The sequence below is a fragment of the Parasteatoda tepidariorum genome, chromosome 5 (genome assembly GCF_043381705.1).
Source record: "Parasteatoda tepidariorum isolate YZ-2023 chromosome 5, CAS_Ptep_4.0, whole genome shotgun sequence".
NCBI classification, from domain to species: domain Eukaryota; kingdom Metazoa; phylum Arthropoda; class Arachnida; order Araneae; family Theridiidae; genus Parasteatoda; species Parasteatoda tepidariorum.
The window spans coordinates 30772657-30791925 of record NC_092208.1 but is presented as its reverse complement, the minus strand read 5'-3'; the positions used below and the strand labels follow the sequence as shown (position 1 = coordinate 30791925).

Sequence of the window (19269 nt, the reverse complement as noted above, 5' to 3'; positions counted from 1 at the left end):
TTTGTGTTTGATTTTGAAATTAAATTCCTAGTATAGGATGAACTAGAATTCAAGACGTTCTTTCAAACTTTTAAAATAAAATTTAAGTATGTGAAAATTTGATCATTGTATCGTCGGTTATTCAGAGTTATGTAATCATTTTTTATTTATTTATTTCACGCATGATTTTTCTTTAATGATTATAATTAAACTAAATGCCATCGTTTAATGTACTATATCACAAAAAAATATTAAATAAATAAATTATTTTTTCTATCAAACATTGATTGAAAACGTTTAATCGTTTCTGACAATTGACATTAAAATTTTTTTTAAAGATATTTATTCTAATTGAAAACAGTCTCGCTGATTGAATCCTTGCAAAATTGTATGACTGTTTACAGGTCGAGAAAGAATCACAAGAAGAAAAGGACAACATTAGTTGCATTGTTAAGTGTTTCATTAAGAACCTTTAGAACACTGTTCTGAAGTTCACCAGCAGTACATAATGACGGACAGAATGCAAGTTGATGACCAAGTCCAAAAGCTATTCAAAAAGTAGCCCTCCTGTCGGAGGCGAGTGACATTTGAAACGCCTTGAAGATGAATTACGACAACTAGCGTGGAGAAAAATAAAAAGCCTCTACTAACAATACAATATGGTTCATTTTAAATAGATTTAATTTCCGTTTTGTCAGTTTTGTGCTAAGACAGCAGGTGTTTTGGGAACTCTGGGTTGGAATGACTGACCTGCGAAGGTGTTGAACGTTTTTTTTCTATGACAAGTGCATCAGATCAGCATATTTTAGGTTAATGTCAAGGGTTAGTTGTTGTCCGAGTTCAGGTACATGAAAAACAAAAGATGTAAATATGTGTTTTTCGTTTAATAAAATAGTGAAGAATTGACTCAATGATAGATGTGTCAGCATATTTTAAGCTTAATTTCAAGGATTAGTTCTTGTTCGAGTACTTCTTAGGTAGCTCTTAGGTACATGAAAAGCAAAAGATGTAAATATGTGCTTTTCGTTTAATAAAATAGTGAAGAATTGATTCAATGATAGATGTGTCAGCATATTTTAAGGTTAATGTAAAGCATTAGTTGTACGAGTTCTTCGTAGGTAGCTCTTAGGTACATGAAAAGAAAAAGATGTAAATATGTATTTTTCGTTTAATAAAATAGTAAAGAATTGATTCAATGATACATGTGTCAGCATATTTTAAGGTTAATGTAAAGCATTAGTTCTTGTTCGAGTGCTTCTTAGGTAGCTCTTAGGTACATGAAAAATAAAAGAAGTAAATATGTGTTTTCCGTTTAATAAAATAGTAAAGAATTGATTCAATGATAGATGTGTCAGCATATTTTAAGGTTAATGTAAAACATTAGTTGTTCGAGAGCTTCTTAGGTAGCTCTTAGGTACATGAAAAGCAAAAGATGTAAATATTCGCTTAATAAAATAGTAAAGAATTGATTCAATGATAGATGTGTCAGCATATTTTAAGGTTAATGTAAAACATTAGTTGTTCGAGAGCTTCTTAGGTAGCTCTTAGGTACATGAAAAGCAAAAGATGTAAATATGTGCTTTTCGCTTAATAAAATAGTAAAGAATTGATTCAATGATAGATGTGTCAGCATATTTTAAGGTTAATGTAAAGCATTAGTTGTACGAGTTCTTCGTAGGTAGCTCTTAGGTACATGAAAAGTAAAAGATGTAAATATGTGTTTTTCGTTTAATAAAATAGTAAAGAATTGATACAATGATAAATGTATCTGCTTATTTTAAGGTTAATGCCAAGTATAAGTCGTTGTCCGAGTTCTTCTTAACTCTTAGGTACATTGAAAGCTGGGATGTAATGATATGTATCTCGTCTAATAAAATATTGTAGAAGTAATTTAATGGTTTTAAGGCATATTTTAAGGTTAATGTCAAGGATTAGTTGATATCCGAGTTCTTCGTAGGTAGCTAATTTAAACAATTTAGGCTCACGCAAAACAAAAGACGTAATATCTTTAGTAGAATATTTGAAAATTGAATTAATGCAATGATAATTTTTCCTTCTTACTTCTTGATTATATTATAAATTGCGTTAAAACGAGAGCATGGAGCTGAAATTCATTTTTAGGAATTTCATTAAGTTTTTTACTGTTTAAAAATATTCTAATTAATAATTTTAAATAAATATTTTAATAACAGAAAAAAAATATATCATTAAATTTGATTAATTAAATTAAGAAATATTGTTGATATTCGTTAGTTTTCTTTAAGTAATCTTTAAGCAATAATTTTCATTAATTTTCGTTTCGTTACGTTATCTTTNTTAGTTGTACGAGTTCTTCGTAGGTAGCTCTTAGGAACATGAAAAGCAAAAGATGTAAATATGTGTTTTTCGTTTAATAAAAATTGAAGAATTGATTCAATGATAGATGTATCAGCTTATTTTAAGGTTAATGCTAAGGATAAGTCGTTGTCCGAGTTCTTCTTAGTTCTTAGGTACATGAAAAGCTAGGATGTAATGATATGTATCTCGTCTAATAAAATATTGTAGAATTAATTTAATGATTTTAAGGCATATTTTAAGGTTAATGTCAAGGATTAGTTGATATCCGAGTTCTTCATAGGTAGCTAATGTAAACAATTTAGGCTCACGCAAAACAAAAGACGTTAATATCTTTAGTAGAATATTTGAAAATTGAATTAATGCAATGATAATTTCTCCTTCTTACTTCTTGATTATATTATTAATTGCTTAAAACGAGAGCATGGAGCTGAAATTCATTTTTAGGAATTTCATTAAGTTTTTTACTGTTTAAAAATATTCTAATTAATAATTTTAAATAAATATTTTAATAACAGAAAAAAATATATCATTAAATTTGATTAATTAAATTAAGAAATATTGTTGATATTCGTTAGTTTTCTTTAAGTAATCTTTAAGCAATAATTTTCATTAATTTTCGTTTCGTTACGTTATCTTTGAATACAGAAAAACTGCTAATTTTCGTGTGCGAATATTTTCTAAATTATTACTATTTTAGAAATATTAATGTTATTGAAATAAAATTTAATTTAAAGTAAATATCAGAATATTTTTAAATTTTCATCAGCATTCACTTATTGAAAAAAAAAAGAAGATAAATCCCGTAACACAACCTATGTATTTTTGAAAGAATATTGCAGAAAGTCTTAGTGCGCGTCTTTTTTGGCATTTGGATAAATGAGCGCGTGTTTAAAAGTCATTTAGATAATCGAGTTTTTACTATAGGTGCGCTTGAAGATAATGCAGGAAAAATTGAGATATTTTATGATCTTACCTGTTTGCTGTGGTCCATTTATATCAATGTTTTGATAACCAAGGTGTACTCCGGCTTCAACGAAAGAGAAGGCTAAGGGTGTAGCATACGATGGCGTAGATACGGTCAAATAACCTCCAGTCGCGTGATAACCTGATTAATAAACAAAAGAAAAAATGAATGTTTTCACACATTTCGCTAGGTGGAGAAAATACACTTCATTTACTAAAATAATCCATGCATACGTCATTATTTAGGCAACACAATGGACACTCTTCGAAGAAAATTTAACTAGCACATTGCATAAGGTTTCTTGTTTATAACATATCAATGTGAAATTCAGAGCCAAAATAGCTTTGATAGCCTAATGCTATTCTAATGAAATTGTAATTTAAATTTAATTCGTCAAAAATTCCACTCAAATTCAACAATATGAGTATTGATCTGTGAAAAGCAGTTGGTGATTTTTCTTGTTTCAATAGTTATAATTAGAGCCCGGATTTTGATGACCTAAAACAAACTCAATTAATGCCCTTAAAAAGTGCAAAAAATGCCCTTAAAAGTGCAAAAAATGCCCTTAAAATGTGAAAATTGCGCTAAAAATGCCTTATGACATGACTTAAATAGAAGTAAAAATATTGAACTAAAACAATGTTTCACTCTTCAAAATTATTATGAGTCGTTTCAAAAAATATAAAGCAATGCAATACTTGTTCAACGTTCATTAAAGTTTGAAAAATATGTTTTATATCCTAAAATAACAAAAAAAAAGGAAAATATATTGACTCCAAAACATTTTCATTTTGTATAGAAACTTAAATGAATATAACAACTTCCATCTCATAATATTACTAAATATCAGAATTACAGTGGATTATTAAATTTTTTTTTTAATATTTTGAAATGTACACGAGCTTCTCTTGTCTGAAAGCAAATTTTTATACCAGGAGAAGCTTCTTTCAACGTCTACTGATGTTATTGGTGCGTACTTGAAAAGGACGGTCACACTTACTGACAATTCTTTTTCAATTTGAAAAGATGTTGCTTCACCTGTTAATATCCTAGAAATTTTCTTCATTGTTTGGAAGCCAGTGTAATAATAAAAAATAATGAAAATTAGAAAAATTTAACAAAAAAATTTAAAAAATGCTTTAAAATGCAAAATTCGCCCCAAAATTTTAAAGAAAATGCCCTATAAATCTCAAAAAATGCTCTAAAGGACAAAGAATGTCCAAAAATGCAAAAAATGCAAAAAAAATGCAAATGTCATCAAACTCCGGGCCTTAGTTATAATCATTCTTTCTTTCTTGTTTTTCGTTCACCATTTAAAAATCTGATACTAATCAATTAAGTTTTTGAATTTAGCAGCAAACTTGTAAGCCTCATTACCACCCTTTATTACTAATTCAAATAAAGCCCAGAATACATTAATTTAAATATTTAAAATGAAGGATAGTTTTTCTTAAGAGATACTAATATTTAAAAGCAGATAGCAAAATTATAACACTCTTAATTCCAATCACAATTGTTCATTTAATTCAATTAGGTACTTGCAATGCCTAACCATGTGATCTAAATCAGATTTTATCGGATACCAGTAAGTGACGTCATTCATGTGTGTTGAACCTAATTGACATCTGAATTGACAAATGCTACGATTTACCCAGGATCACTTGCAGGTACCAGTTGTATAAGCTATGAGGAAACTGAGTCGTAAATTTTTATCTCTGATAATGTCAGTAAATATTCATAGAAAATAAGAAATATTGCTACAAATTTCAGAGTTTTTGTTTGTTGGTATTTTAGGCGAAAATTCCAAATAAATGCTTTTTTACCAAATGAGTATCAACTTAACGAATGTAATTTAATTTCTCGTGTTTTTGAGATCTACTTTTTTTTAACATGATGTCAATCAATTCGTTATTTCAATTCATCAGTAACGTTGCAATCAAGAATGGAGAGAAAAACTAATCGTACATCTTTTTTTCAACTTCTTTCAACGTGTCTGTAGGAAAATACGAAATTGTGCTACAAAAAAAGAAATCTTTTGCATCTTCTTCTATAATGAATTATTTTTGATTTATTATGTCAGTCAATTTCAAGCAAACTGAGTATGTGTCTCTATCAGGTAATGTAACTCGAGAAGAAGATTATGCCTAATCGTGTGATTTAAATCAGATTTAATTGGATATCTGTGAGCGACGTCACGCGTGTATGTCAAACCTGATTGGTTTTTGAATCGACAAATCTCACGATTCTGTTATGGTGACGTTACTCACTGGTTTCCAATTAGTAATTTGTATTCCATAGAGCCCCTGAATTAGACCCCTAGTATAGTAGCCTTAGTACTCTATTTGAAATCACGTGTTTATTTGTATTAAAATTACGTTTTTGCAGAATGTTTATCTTATAAACGGAAACTGAAATAAAAAAAAGCATTATTTACTTAAGTGACATTTACTTGAAAAAAAAATTTAATTGTCAAAAATATTGACTAGCATACGTTGGCAGCAATCAATAATCGATTAACATCATTTTCGATGCTGAAAAATACTGATATAGTACTGCTGAAAAATACTGATAAAATACTGATTCTTTATTTTGATGAATTTAACTTCGATAAAGCATGTTTTGAGGAGCCGGTATAGTCTGGTTGGTAGGGTACTGGGCCCTTGTCCAAGAAATTATGAGTTCGATCCCCGCTGGCCGAAGATTCCCGGCGTAGTAAATGGTGACTGATGCACGTTAAATCTGTCGAGTCACTAAGTCCTCTATGTTCCCATAACAAATCCTACCTCGGGGGTACTGATTAGTGACATTAGTAGTCGTAAACTCAAAATTGGGTCGAGTGTTCAACGACGGTTATAAAATAAAACAAAGCATGTTTTGAATAATCTAATAACGTAAAGTGTTCAAAAAAAATAATAAAAAGAAATGGAAACTATATTTTAACTGATTTGATGTAGTTGACACATGGCTTTCTGATTCGGATTTGATTGTGTAGTGGGAAATATTAATTATCGATGTTTTTATTAACTTTTTACTGACTGACCAATTTATCAATTATTTAACTTTTTCTACTCCGTGCAAAGAATTGGCATTCAAATAGTAATAAATAAAATTTCAGTGCAATACAACAGATTTAAGGTATACAATGAACGATTCACGTCAACTTTTTACTATTCTATATCATTATCATGACAAGCATTTCGTGTTTTAATTACGTTTAACAAATCAATTGGGGTTCAGAATTAAAGGCTTCTCTTTTTAACAATACTCTCCAAAATCTAATACGTGTGATGCAAAATTAAGTTAAGTCCAAAACAACATAATCTTACATGATGGATGAAATAAGTCGACATGTAACTATAGGGTCTAAGCACGAGTTACATTGTTAAACAACAATAAGCTGTTAACTTTTTATGACTTGTTTGAGGTGACAGAAGTAATATCATTCACATCTACTCACTTTTTATATTTGACTTCAGGCGTTGATTGTGTTTGATTGTCAACGGCTAAAGCTTAAACAGAGACACTTCTTTTATATTACTCGAGTGACGTGCACAATTTAGAAAAGGTTATTTTACGTATTTAACTAGATAAACTTAATAAATATATCGCAGTGAGCTTTGACAGAAAACACACTTTCGACTTATTTAAATTTTATATAGTTTCAAATAATGAAGAACTACATACACTGTAAATTATTCTGGATCAAATAACTTAAAGCGATCAAATAACTTAATGATGCACTCAAAGTGTCGGTACAAAGTACCGACATCAGTCAAGACCATCATCAGTCAAGTCCATTTTTCAGTAAAATCCACTTTTGCTGTAAACTATTGTGCAGCAAATTTTAGTGCAATATTTTTTAATTAGAGTGATTCAGTGATTTTACGGTAATTATTCCAATAAAAATTACTGAATATTAGATTTTTTTGTTCCGTAACATGTTTCTATAAAAATCGGTAAAAAATACCGACACCCTGATTGCTGATACTTTTTTACTGTTATTTTTTACAGTGTATAGTCAGGAGCAATTACGATATAACAAATACGTTGATCCAGGTAAAAATTTAAAGCTCTCTAAAAAGGAAAGTATTTAAAATATAATGCATTTTATCTAGTTTTTGACACTAATTTATCAATATATCTTTATATGTAACAGGACGACTGCTGAAAATCTATAAGTTGTTTTATTAAAATTTTCATATTATGATTGCATGGAAATGTTTAAAATTTTTGTTTTTAATAGAAATGTACCAGTAAAAAAATTATTACTTAGAGTAAGTATTTAAGAAATATTAATAAAAAAAGTTTGAAAAATATTCGCTTTAATCAATGTATTAATTTAATTAGTTTAGTGGAAGAAGTTTAGGGAAATTTCAAAAAACTAAATGTTAGCATAATTGTTTTATACATTAACTTTGTATAGCGTGATAATGGGTTTTAGGCGCACTTGTCAGCAACAAATTGTCTTTGATTTCAGTTTTTAAACTTACGTCTTAAGTCATTTACAAATTATACAATAAAATGCACAAGTTATACAATAAATACAAAAGCTACTAGAATGTGGTAAAATTTATCATGTTTCTGGCACTATAGAAACACCAAAAGGGTCGGTAATTTTTACCGAAGCTCTTCAGTAATGACTTCGGTAACATTAATACAATGAAATATGGTTTTATAATAAATGTTAAAATGGTTTTATAATAAATAATAAATCTTAGAGCACGGCATCAAAGCCATTTATTCGGTTAAATTTATTTTTCAGTTTTGTATTTTTTATTAAATGTGAGGTAATAAGAATTATGGTTTTCAAAACCGGAATTTCGGTTAACCGTCATCATATGATTGAGAAAATTACTAAGTGAATGGTTTAAAAACCGTTTATTTTCGTTTTTGTCACCAGAATAATGTTTTTTTTTTAATACAAGAAATGTTATTACCATACGGTACGGTAATTTTACCAGAATTTTTTTCTCCTTGTACGAACACCTACCATTTTTAGCTATTGCAGGATCTCGATTATCTTCGGATTTCAAAAAGTATGGAAAAACTTCATTCCAGCTCCAACCATGTGCCCCTCCCAGGGCCCACAAATCGTAATCTTTCTTGTTGCCTCTCACATACAGCATGTAATTGATGACGCTGGAACCACCCAAAACTCGTCCTCTCGGCCACCGACTTCTCTGTAATTAAAGAAACAATGGAGAGTCAAATTAAGCAAAAATCATCAAACCTGATTAAAGCTTAAAAAAATAAGTCTTATTTTTGTTAATTATTCTTCTGTTTATTTCATTCTGTCGTATAATTTCTAATATCAACAAAGGAAAGAACAAAAATCTACATTAATAACGTTTTTTCGCAACTATTCTTCCATTGTTTTAATAAGATTAATGGCCCATGTGATTCACCTAAATATATATTTTATTCAACGTAGAAATAAATTTAAAATAAAGAAAAAGGGTGAGAAATTGAATAAAATAAAATAAATCATAATTTATTTTTTTAAATGTACTTTTGTTTTCATTTACACACGCCATCTTTGAAGAGCTTACAGAGAGCTAAAGCAAAACAATAGATCTAAAATAAACCAACTAAATAAATGTTTTAGTGAATTTATAATTTCAATTAAAAATAATGACAGAGAACAATAAACTTATCATTTACCGAGGCGTAAGGCTGAAATTATTTAAGTGAGAAAGGTGCTTCTCTTCGGAATTTGAAAATAAAAAGGCCTATTAAGTGTGGAAACTTTTTATATATTTCTTAATGGTTATTTAAATTTTAAATAACAATCAATTTTAAAAATCTAATAATAACAAAGGAAAATACTAAGAAAGAATGATAAATAAATACCATTTACCCTTTAACGCGGAATTTTTTATTAAACACATTTCTTTTTCCTAATTTTGTATTAATTTAGGTCAAAATAAACGTAAAGTATTATACTTAGTATTTTAGTAATTTATGGTTATGAAATACAACATGAAAGACCGGTGTCTTTTTTCTGCGATAAAGGTTAAATCTTCCAAACCCGGTTCACTGTACAAAAAAAAAAATTTTACATTTGCACTTGTTTGCAATTATTTAGATCCAAGCTGAACAGTTATTCATTATTGAAATTTTTCCCTTTTACAAAATCAGTTAATTGACAAATATTACAATATGAATGTAAAAATATTTCTACTAATTTGGATTATCATATTTTACTACAAATATAGATCCAACAGTCTAAGTCTAATGGATGCCGATAGTTTAACGCAGTGTTTCCCAAACTTATGACTTTTGTGTACCCTTTCTAAATTTTTCGTAACGCTGTGTACCATTAATAAAAAAATGGATGCATTTTTTACAATAAAAAAATTGCACAAAAGTTAAAAATCACAGCTGGCTGTTGACACCACTAATTATTAACTGTTAACTCTGCAAAAAATAGTCAATAGAAAAATACGCAATAGTAAATTTGCATGGCTAGCTTTGTTTTTAAACAATATTTATGAATTTTCATTTGTTGCAATATATATCGCATAAGAACGCGTACCCCTTCTAAACTGTTCCCGTACCCCTGGGGGTACACGCGTACCACACTTTGGGAAACACTGGTCTGAGGGATATAGCTTGTAATTAAAGCGTCTGAAAAAAAGAAAAGTCGTTCTCCCATCTGCATCAAAAGCTTAAGTTAGGTATAAAGAAATATTAAAAATTAATTTTATGATTTCAATAATTAGGTGAAAATTAATTTTATTTTGTTGAAAATCGAAGAATTCTAAGTTTTCTTAATTTAAAATTTGATCCTGCCACATGACAACGGCCGATAACAATGTGAGATGATTTTTGACCATTATCTTTTTATATTTCATTAGGCTAATAGATAAGTTTTTGGGCAAATAATTTGAACGGCTACATTTCGAAGAGGAATCATCCAATTCATGGTTTTTTAGAATGTCGTGGAAAACAAAGAAATTAGGAAATAGAACTTCAAAAAGAAATTTTTTATTAATATGCAGATTTATAAATATTAGATGCTTAAATTAATGCATTATTTTAGCTTTATCAATATTCTTCAATAAATTAACAACCATCATGATGGAAATTTCCTGAAAGAAAACTACATGATATAAAAATATACCAATGCGTCATTCTCGGTAGTTAAAGATACATAATATGAAAACAAAATCTCATAGTATATTGAAATTTGCTATAAATGTAATAAACAACAAGTAATTGAAATTCATAAAGTATCGGATGACTTAAAATGAATTCAATATATTTATAGCAGTTATGATATGGTGAAAGGTACTAAGTTTTACGTTCGTCATTTCTGTCTCAAACAAATTTTGCCGAACTTCTCGAGACTCTCTCTAGCTAATGATATTTGCAGAAAATGCAATTTTTACTTCAAAGTGCATAGTTTAGAACCAAAACCTGAAAATTTTAAACTCAAAAAGGTGAAAAAAATATTTAAAACCTTTCGTTTTAACCTAAAAAATGATTAGTTTTAATTATTGACATTTTCTGTGGATTAAAGGATATTTTTATAGATAATTTTAAAAATTTTTTTCGCATAAAAATGTTAATGAATAGTTGCAACTATTTTTGGTTTTGAAGTAAATAAAAAAAAAATTTAAGCACTGAATTGCAGCTATCATGTTAAAAATTATGTAAAATTGACAAAAAAATCATTTGTTTAAAATATTTAGCGCGAAATTATTACTAAAAATGTGCTTGTTTTTTAAATTGATTGTTTTCGCAATGAAGCCATAAATTGATTCTAATGTGCATAAAAATATTTTTTATTAGTAATAAAAAAATAATATAAAATAAATTAATAATAAAAATAAATAAATAAACAAAAAAAAAATTACGCATAACTATATCAGTGAAAAATTAAATAAAAAATGCGAATGCATGGATTGTAAAAAATTTTAATATACCTCAGCACTAAACGTTGTGTCAATTATACACCAAAATTTTTTACAGTGTTGACTCTAATAAAAAATATTTATATGGCTTAAAACTGCCCAAAAGTATACTTGAATCTAATTTCTTAACCTTTCCGGTAATTTTTTATTGCAATTGAAATCTTCGAAAAATGACCTTAAATCCAATTATACTGTAACATAGATACCAATCCCTTTCTAAAGTCAGGCAAACAATAAAAACTAATTATTTAAACAGAAAAATCTTATTTTATAAAAGATAAAATTGTACCAAATATAGTTCAATATATTGGACCCTAAGTTTAAGGGAAATATGTATACCATAATTGGTTTTCAATTACAAAATACGTGTAATTCAAATTTCCTTAGTAATTGAATATTATTTAAATAAGGAATGATTTATTTTTGAAAATGATAATAGCTGCAATGATAGTAGGAAAGTAGGATAGTAGAATAGTTGAAAATGATAGTAGGCTGTATTTATCAATGATGCCACACCTTATGAACTTTTGCAGAAGGAGGCAACAGGAATGTGTGGTAAGAATTAAGGGCAGCAACTTATTAATATACAGTGAACGAAAATTGCCGGTTTGTTAAATGCAAATATTAAGTGTATTGAACTTAATTTCAATGTTATACAGTTGTAAAAAACTGTTGAACAATGAAATAATAATTATTTCGGTTTCTTTTAAAATTCTAATATTATTTATTTATATTATTGCAACATTATCTTGATGCCTTATTTATGTCATATTTCAAGATTAATAATTATTCAACAACTTATACTGGCTTAAGTTAAATTTATTTAGCTTTCAAACCTCTAGGAAGAATATATTTTAAATTTAATAATAGTTGAATAACTTATCATTGGATCTGTAAGTAGGTTTATGCGTCTTGCAGAACCTTGGCTAAAAAAGGTAAAAGAGACGACGTATTTTTTTACGTGTGCTTAATGTCTAAAATTTTAAAATAATTTTGACAAACAAATACGTAAACTTGTTTCAAAATATATAGTTATAACATACGAGTACAAATCCTGTTTGAATGTTCATAATCTCCTTGCGCAAAATAAATAAATAATTGAAAATTAAATGAAGTAAATATATGAAATAAAAATTATATAAAATAAATACATGAAAAATTAATCAAAATAAATAAATGAAAGAAAATAAGTAAAATGAATCACAAAATTTAAGAAAACGCTTAATTTAAAATTGAGTAGCGTGTTGAGTAGAACAAATTTAACTATATAAATGAAACTAATGAACAAATGAATCAATAATAAGTGAAAAATGAAACGAACTCCAGAGACAAACAGGAGGGAAAAGGTGAAAAAAAAATTATGTGATTTTCTCGTAAGGAAAAGTAGAAAAATGTCTAGACACAGAGAGAACTAACAGACATTTTTGTTTAAAAAAAATTAAAAAAATATATGTAACTGTAAAAACCAATTATGGTCTCGGATTTGGAAGTTTTGGTTTCGCCGGTAGTTGGAGTCGAGACTACAGTTTCTCGTAGCATCTGCTTTCTCTTTTCCAAACAATACTCGAATTAAGGACAATAAAGAAATCGATAGAAGCTTTTATCTAATTGCATTCAAAGTCTTAACAAGCTTATAAAAAAAAGATTTTGAAAAGTCCTCATTATCGAATCTTTAAAAAAAAAAGTACATTTCTACATTAGCCTTTAAAGCGAAGATCATAATCACCTAAATTCACTTTCAAATGAGTTCGATTCCCATATTCTTTTTAAATCTTATGTTATTAAATAGCCTTCCAGCGATTAAAAGATAATAAAAGCCTACTGACAGAGTAACCTCAATTGCCTGTTTATCTCCTTTCGATATCGTTTCTGTGAGCTTTCAATTAAAACAGAGCATCAAAATCCATTACACAATAATACTCCACTCAAGGAATCCATACAAACAAAACTCGGTGATACACATTTTCCGCTTGGCTTGCGTGAGATACGACAAAGAAAAAACTACTCACCCTGTTGATGAGACCAAAACACGCCGCCTCTTGTGGTTCGGTCTGGTAGGCCCAGTCAACGGGTGTTTGCTGAAGCATAGCGGCTGCCAGTGGAATATCTGTCACCAAATTCTCCTTGCCACCAGCCTCGATGACCAGGACCTTGACATTGGGATCTTCGGACAGTCGGTTGGCCATTACGGCCCCAGCTGATCCTGCGCCAACTGAAAGAGAAAGGTGATACGTTGTAAGAAGGAAAATGAAGTAAGCAAAACAGTTTTCGAGTCTGTTTGTGAGAAAAAACGGATTTTAGAATGAAAGTTTCGTCCATATCCTTCATGGAATTAGAATGTTTAAATTTTAAAAGTTGCGTAACAATATGAGTTTGCAGCGTTTTCTGACCATCTGAAGCAGAGTGTTTGCTTCTTGTAAAAGAGGATGGAAAAAAAACTTCATATGCTCCCTAGATCTAGTCCATGTCAAGCAGCTTCAAACGCTTTCATAAATTAGTAGCACTGGTTAAACCCATTAAGGAATACTATATTTATAACATTCCAAACAGATCAAATATAATAAACCTACTTGTATGTTAAGACACGTACTACTACTAGTTACTCGACTCAGTGGCGTGACAGCTCATTGTGAGCCAAGGCCAACTGTGCCCATCTCAGTTTTCTTGAGCTTGGACTCAGGGGTGTAAGAGCAGGTTTCAGTTGGATGGGCAGCCGAACGCGGAACACTGAGCGTTTAGTTCTCAAACATGTTTGGAACTCATTTTATCAACTCACTGAAGGGATGAAAGGTTGAGTCAACCATCCCCGGCTTAAGAATCGAACCAAGGACCTGTGGCACGAGAACGCGAAGCTCTACCACTCAGTCACCGTGGGGCGTCATGTTCACCGGAAGTGAAGACACATATATTATTTAATAACCAACGTTGAACAGGCACCCAATTTTTGGGTCCATATAGTAGTGTCACATATAGAATAATATTTCGATCAAATATTTTGTTAATGTAGGGCATGTGTAAGCCCTATATTAACAATGAGTATAATTTTTTTAAAAATTTCATTGTTTAGAAAACTCTCTAGTATTACCAAGAATTAATGCAACAGAAAATTAGAAGAAAAAAAAATAAAATAACAATAACAATATGCAAATTCGAATTATACTGCTTAAATGCTATCGGTAAAATGTTAAAGTTTGCCAATTAAGTTTGTCTGAAATACGCTAATAATTTTTAAGACACCGAAAACAATTTTCAAGCAAAGTGAATAAATTATAGTCTCGAATCTACAGAAAGTATTATCTCTCTCAATCGAGTAATACAAAGTTCTTTTATCATTAATATCAAAATTACTGCAGAAACATCCAAATGCACAAAATAAAATAAAAAATTTTATTTTACATAAATTCCGAGTTACGAGTAAAAATATACAAATAGTATAAAAATTATTACAAATCATGATGTACTGTAAAAATTTTTTAATAAAATTACTGTAAAAAGTACTGGCATTCAGGGAGGGTGCCGGTACTTTTACCATAAAATCCGCTTTTACTTAAATATGTTACGGAATAAAAGAATCTGATCTTAACTTTTATAACAATAATTATCGTAAAATCACTGTAATTAAACAAATATTATAGCAAAATTACGATACAATATTTTCGGTAAAAATGGATTTTACGGTACTTTACACTGTAATTTGATACGGACAGTGAGCACGTAACATTAAGAATTAGTCGAAACAACAAATTTTTAAAAATAGATGTATTAAATAAGGATAAAACAATATAAAATAGTTCTATGAAAATTTATAAATATTATCCTAATTAATTTTTTTGTTTTTAAAAAAAAATAGAAAATATTTAAAAAACTCACACACAAAAAATATGGCTACGTAATTGCTCTTCGAAACTTTATTGAATTTAAGAGCAAATTTTGCTTCTAGAAAAATTAATTTTACTGAAATGTATAAAACTGTTAAAAAATAAAAAAAAATAAAAAAAAATATCATAATTTATCTTTACATGCCAATTTCTATGTCTCTCTAAAACATAATTTTAACTGTAAAATTGTCAGTTGTAAAATAACTGTTACTGCTTCGCGTCTAAAAACGGCCATTTCGAATGCCTTAAACAAAAAACAAACAAAAAATCTACACGTTTAAATAATTCATGACATAACGCTCATAATAGTTGTGATAATTTTAGTGCTACGTCATATAGTGCATAAAAAAAGATATAAATGCCCTATTTCGCTATATTTTACTTCAACGGAAGTATGGTAACAGTTCTTCTGATTTCACGGACGGAAGAACACTAGATTATGCTTAGTAAGATAAGTGAGAAGCTCATAAGAGAGGATAGGTTCTTCGTACATGCATGCTAAATCACGTTTGCTGATATTTATCGTCGTAACCTACTTAGTTTTCCATTATTATTATTAGACATATTCTATTCTTATATGTCATTCTTAAAGCTTAGTATGGTAATAAAAAAAACGATAAGTGTGAAAGTTTTATTTCACATAAAATATCCTATATACAGTGTGCAAAAAGAGTGTATACCTTGATAACTTTTGATCCAATGATCGGGTTTTGATACGAATTCTTTCACACTCTTAATGGTTCAAAGGCTTAACCTTAAATATGCTTATTAATTAGTGCAGAGGATTTTTTAATTTCGATACTAAATGTTCTTTCTCTGAATAAACTAAATCTAATTTTAAGATCTAATAACTAAATCCAATTTTAAAATCTCGTAAAAATCTACTTTTTTACGACAGAATTGGGTTTTTGACTCTCAAATTATTGGAGGTAGTCTTAATCTGGAATATGTTATCTTAATTGCTTAGGCAGAACAGCGGACAGAATTTGAGCTCTTTAATATTTCCCTTTTTGCATTTTTTGCTATTGCAAAGAAATAGTAGTTTGAAAGTTGGAATTTATCATTCAAAATTATGCAGACTAAATAGCAATAAAATCTTGTATACCTAGCAATTTAAAACATTTTCGACAGTTATTAAATAAAGTAATAAAAATGGTAACAAATTATTATAAATCATTTTTTACGCATATTTATTTTTGAATAACGGGATTTAATAATTGTGTGCACAAATGTTTATTTCCTTTAAAAGTTATGAAATAATATGCGACATGTGAAATAAATATTAAGGATCTCCAAATTTCGGTTGTTCTACCGTCATAACTAATGAGAACATATTTTTCGGATTGCAACTAGCTGTTTTTTTAGGCTTAAAAATTAAACTTTTTTTTAAAAAAAACTTTTTTTTTAAAGTTAATTCAATGCAAGTACGTTTTTGAGCAAATTTAAATTCACCATTAAGAACGATTATTAAAAGAGTATGAGCCATTGAATCTGCTTTCGTAAATTAAAATATTGCTTACACGAATTAATTAGCAAATTAAGGTCGCAATTAAAAATCATAAATAAATATGTTTTATAGTAGTATAGGAAAAAAACGATCATTAGATGAAAAATTATTATTTTCCTTCCCACACTATACTTGAAAAGTTTGAATAAAGCTTGCTTGATTAACTTTAAACAGAACTTCATGCAGTAAGAAGTAATTTTAACCGATAAAGGAGTGCATCAAAAGTACACTGAGACAAAAGTATGGTCAAAACTACCAGGTTAGGGTAAAAATTGAAATTCATCGGGCTCTATGGAAGCACCAAAAAAACTCGGTAATTTTTACCGAAGCGCTTTGGTAACTTGTTTTTATAAAACAATAAAAAACAGTTTTATAATAAGTGACAAAATTTTGTAAATGTGTTAAAGTTTGGGAATTTTATCATGATACCTTAGAGCATGGCATTAAAACCATTTATGAAGTCAAATTAGCTTTTCAGTTTTTATTTTTCTAATTTTTAACTAAATATATGATAATAAAAGCTATAATGTTGAAAACCAGAATTTCTGGAAAACTGCTTCAATTTGAATATAAAAATTACATAATTCATGGTTTAAATACTGTATATTTTGTTTAACAAAATTATGATTCTTTTTAGAAAATTTTATTACTTTTTTTTAACTAGAAATTTTATTACCATATAGTGTAGTAATTTTACCAGATTTTTTTTTTCTCCGTGTACTTTCGTGCAAATGCCTATTTCAGTTGCTTAATCAGTCACCTAAGTTATTTTTTATAAATAAATTTAATAAAAATTGTAAATATTTTGAACATTATGTTTATTTTTTTACAATTTTCTTAACGTATTTTTATGTAAGACATTTCCATATTTTTAGCGAATTGGATTGGTTTTAGCGAAAATTAATAAAAGATGTATTGGCGATAATTTATGTATCGAGAATTATTGAACAGTTTTCACCTAAATTTTGTATTATGACATTTTAAATTATTTACCAAAAATAATATTTTTAAATTTATATTTTTAAAGTTCATGTTTTTTTTCAAAAAGAATTTTAATGGTACAAGAATAACTTTCTCAAGTGTTGTATTTGTTTTTTTCGTCAGTATTATTTAAGGTAAATAGTATTAAAAATCGTAAAATACTCTTGTTGTAATATACATACCTATACCCATGTTATAGTTTCAATATTGTAAAATTCATTTTTTATTTATATATATATATATATAAAATAAAATTTAAAAATTCAGTAAAGTAACGATTATAAAAAGAAGTAAAAAATTTTTGTTAAAGCTTAAAAATATTTTTTTAGCTATTTAATTTAAAAACTATTGAAAGAAAGAAGAAAGTTAGACATCAAAATATTAAATATAGAAAACTTGGATGTTTGAAATGCTAAAAAAACGTAAAAAAGGATTTTGTAAAATATAAATAAAGAAATAAACAGAAAAAAGGGTGAAATCCAGCTCAAAAGTTTAAATGAAAAAATACTTTGTCATAAATTTAGCATTTTTCTATTTAATTATGAACAATATTTTTAACAGTCTAGATAAATCTCTTTACTTTTATTCTGTTGTTATTAAACATTCTTAATAAGTAATCCACATTAAATGAATTTATTTCTTGAATTTTTTAAAAAAAATATTGTAAATGTGAAACAAAATTGTAATTATTTCAAAAACAATAAAAATTTAAACTATAATAAATTAGAAAATAATATTTTTTTAATAAAATATGTTGCAAAAGAATGCTTTAACATTCAAAATATACAAGTGTAATATTTTTGGACATTTTACTTTCTTTATTAAAGACTTTTTCGCTATTGTGTAAATGAGTGAGCGAGATGAGTCAATTCCTGTTTGAAACTAAGACTTATCGTAATTCTCTAATAATGGAATTAAATTAAATTTAACATCAATTCATTACGTTTAATACAATATCGATTAAATATATTTTACTCTTATAACGTTAATTCTAATATGTTTTAATTAGTTAACATTTTTTAAAATTAAATAATAAGAATTTTTAACGTGATAAATAGTAATACTGATTTAATGAACAAAAATATGTTCGTCTCTAGAATAATTCAAATTATCTTGGTTTTAAAGCTCCTTTTTTTACTTTACTTACATATATTCATTGATTTATAATATATATATTCTTCACTTAAGTAATGCATTTTACTACGCATTTAAAATTTTCCTTTCTTTTGCTTAACTAATACATATTTTAATCATTTAATATTGCAAAAATTAATTCATTTATCATCGTCTTGAAATTCCTTTTTTCCCACATAACAATGACACATTTTTAGGATTTGAAATATGCTCGTCGTTGAAATAATTTAATTTATCTCACATTCAAAATCCTTTTTTTTTCCAAACCTGACACACTTTTTTTCCTCTTTCAAATTAAGATAAGACATGAAATTGTCGGAAATAAATAATATAACTGTTTACATAACTTCATCAAAAAAATAATCTTTCAAATAGATCAAAATTACCTTCCGAACTGTCGCTAAAAATAATATTTCAATCTAAAAAATGGCACCGCATTCAAAGAATTTGATTTTAAGACCATCTGGCAGCTGGTCATTTTACGTTCACAATTGATAAGAAACTCGCGTAGCCAAAAGAAAAGATAAAAATAATATTACAACCCTCCTAGCACAAAACAATCTAGGCTAATGG

The 19269-nt window shown here is 27.8% G+C and overlaps 1 protein-coding gene across 1 annotated transcript in view; it reads right to left on the bottom strand.

Moving 5' to 3' along the window:
* LOC107449348 (glucose dehydrogenase [FAD, quinone]) overlaps nucleotides 1–19269 on the bottom strand; it is a 121381-nt gene that overhangs the window by 25461 nt on the left and 76651 nt on the right. The window contains exons 2-4 of the mRNA XM_016064849.4: nucleotides 13206–13408; nucleotides 8271–8460; nucleotides 3290–3421 (exon numbers count right to left, since the gene is read on the bottom strand). Of these exons, the coding sequence (XP_015920335.1) occupies nucleotides 3290–3421; nucleotides 8271–8460; nucleotides 13206–13408 (525 nt within the window). The remainder of the gene's footprint in view (nucleotides 1–3289; nucleotides 3422–8270; nucleotides 8461–13205; nucleotides 13409–19269) is intronic.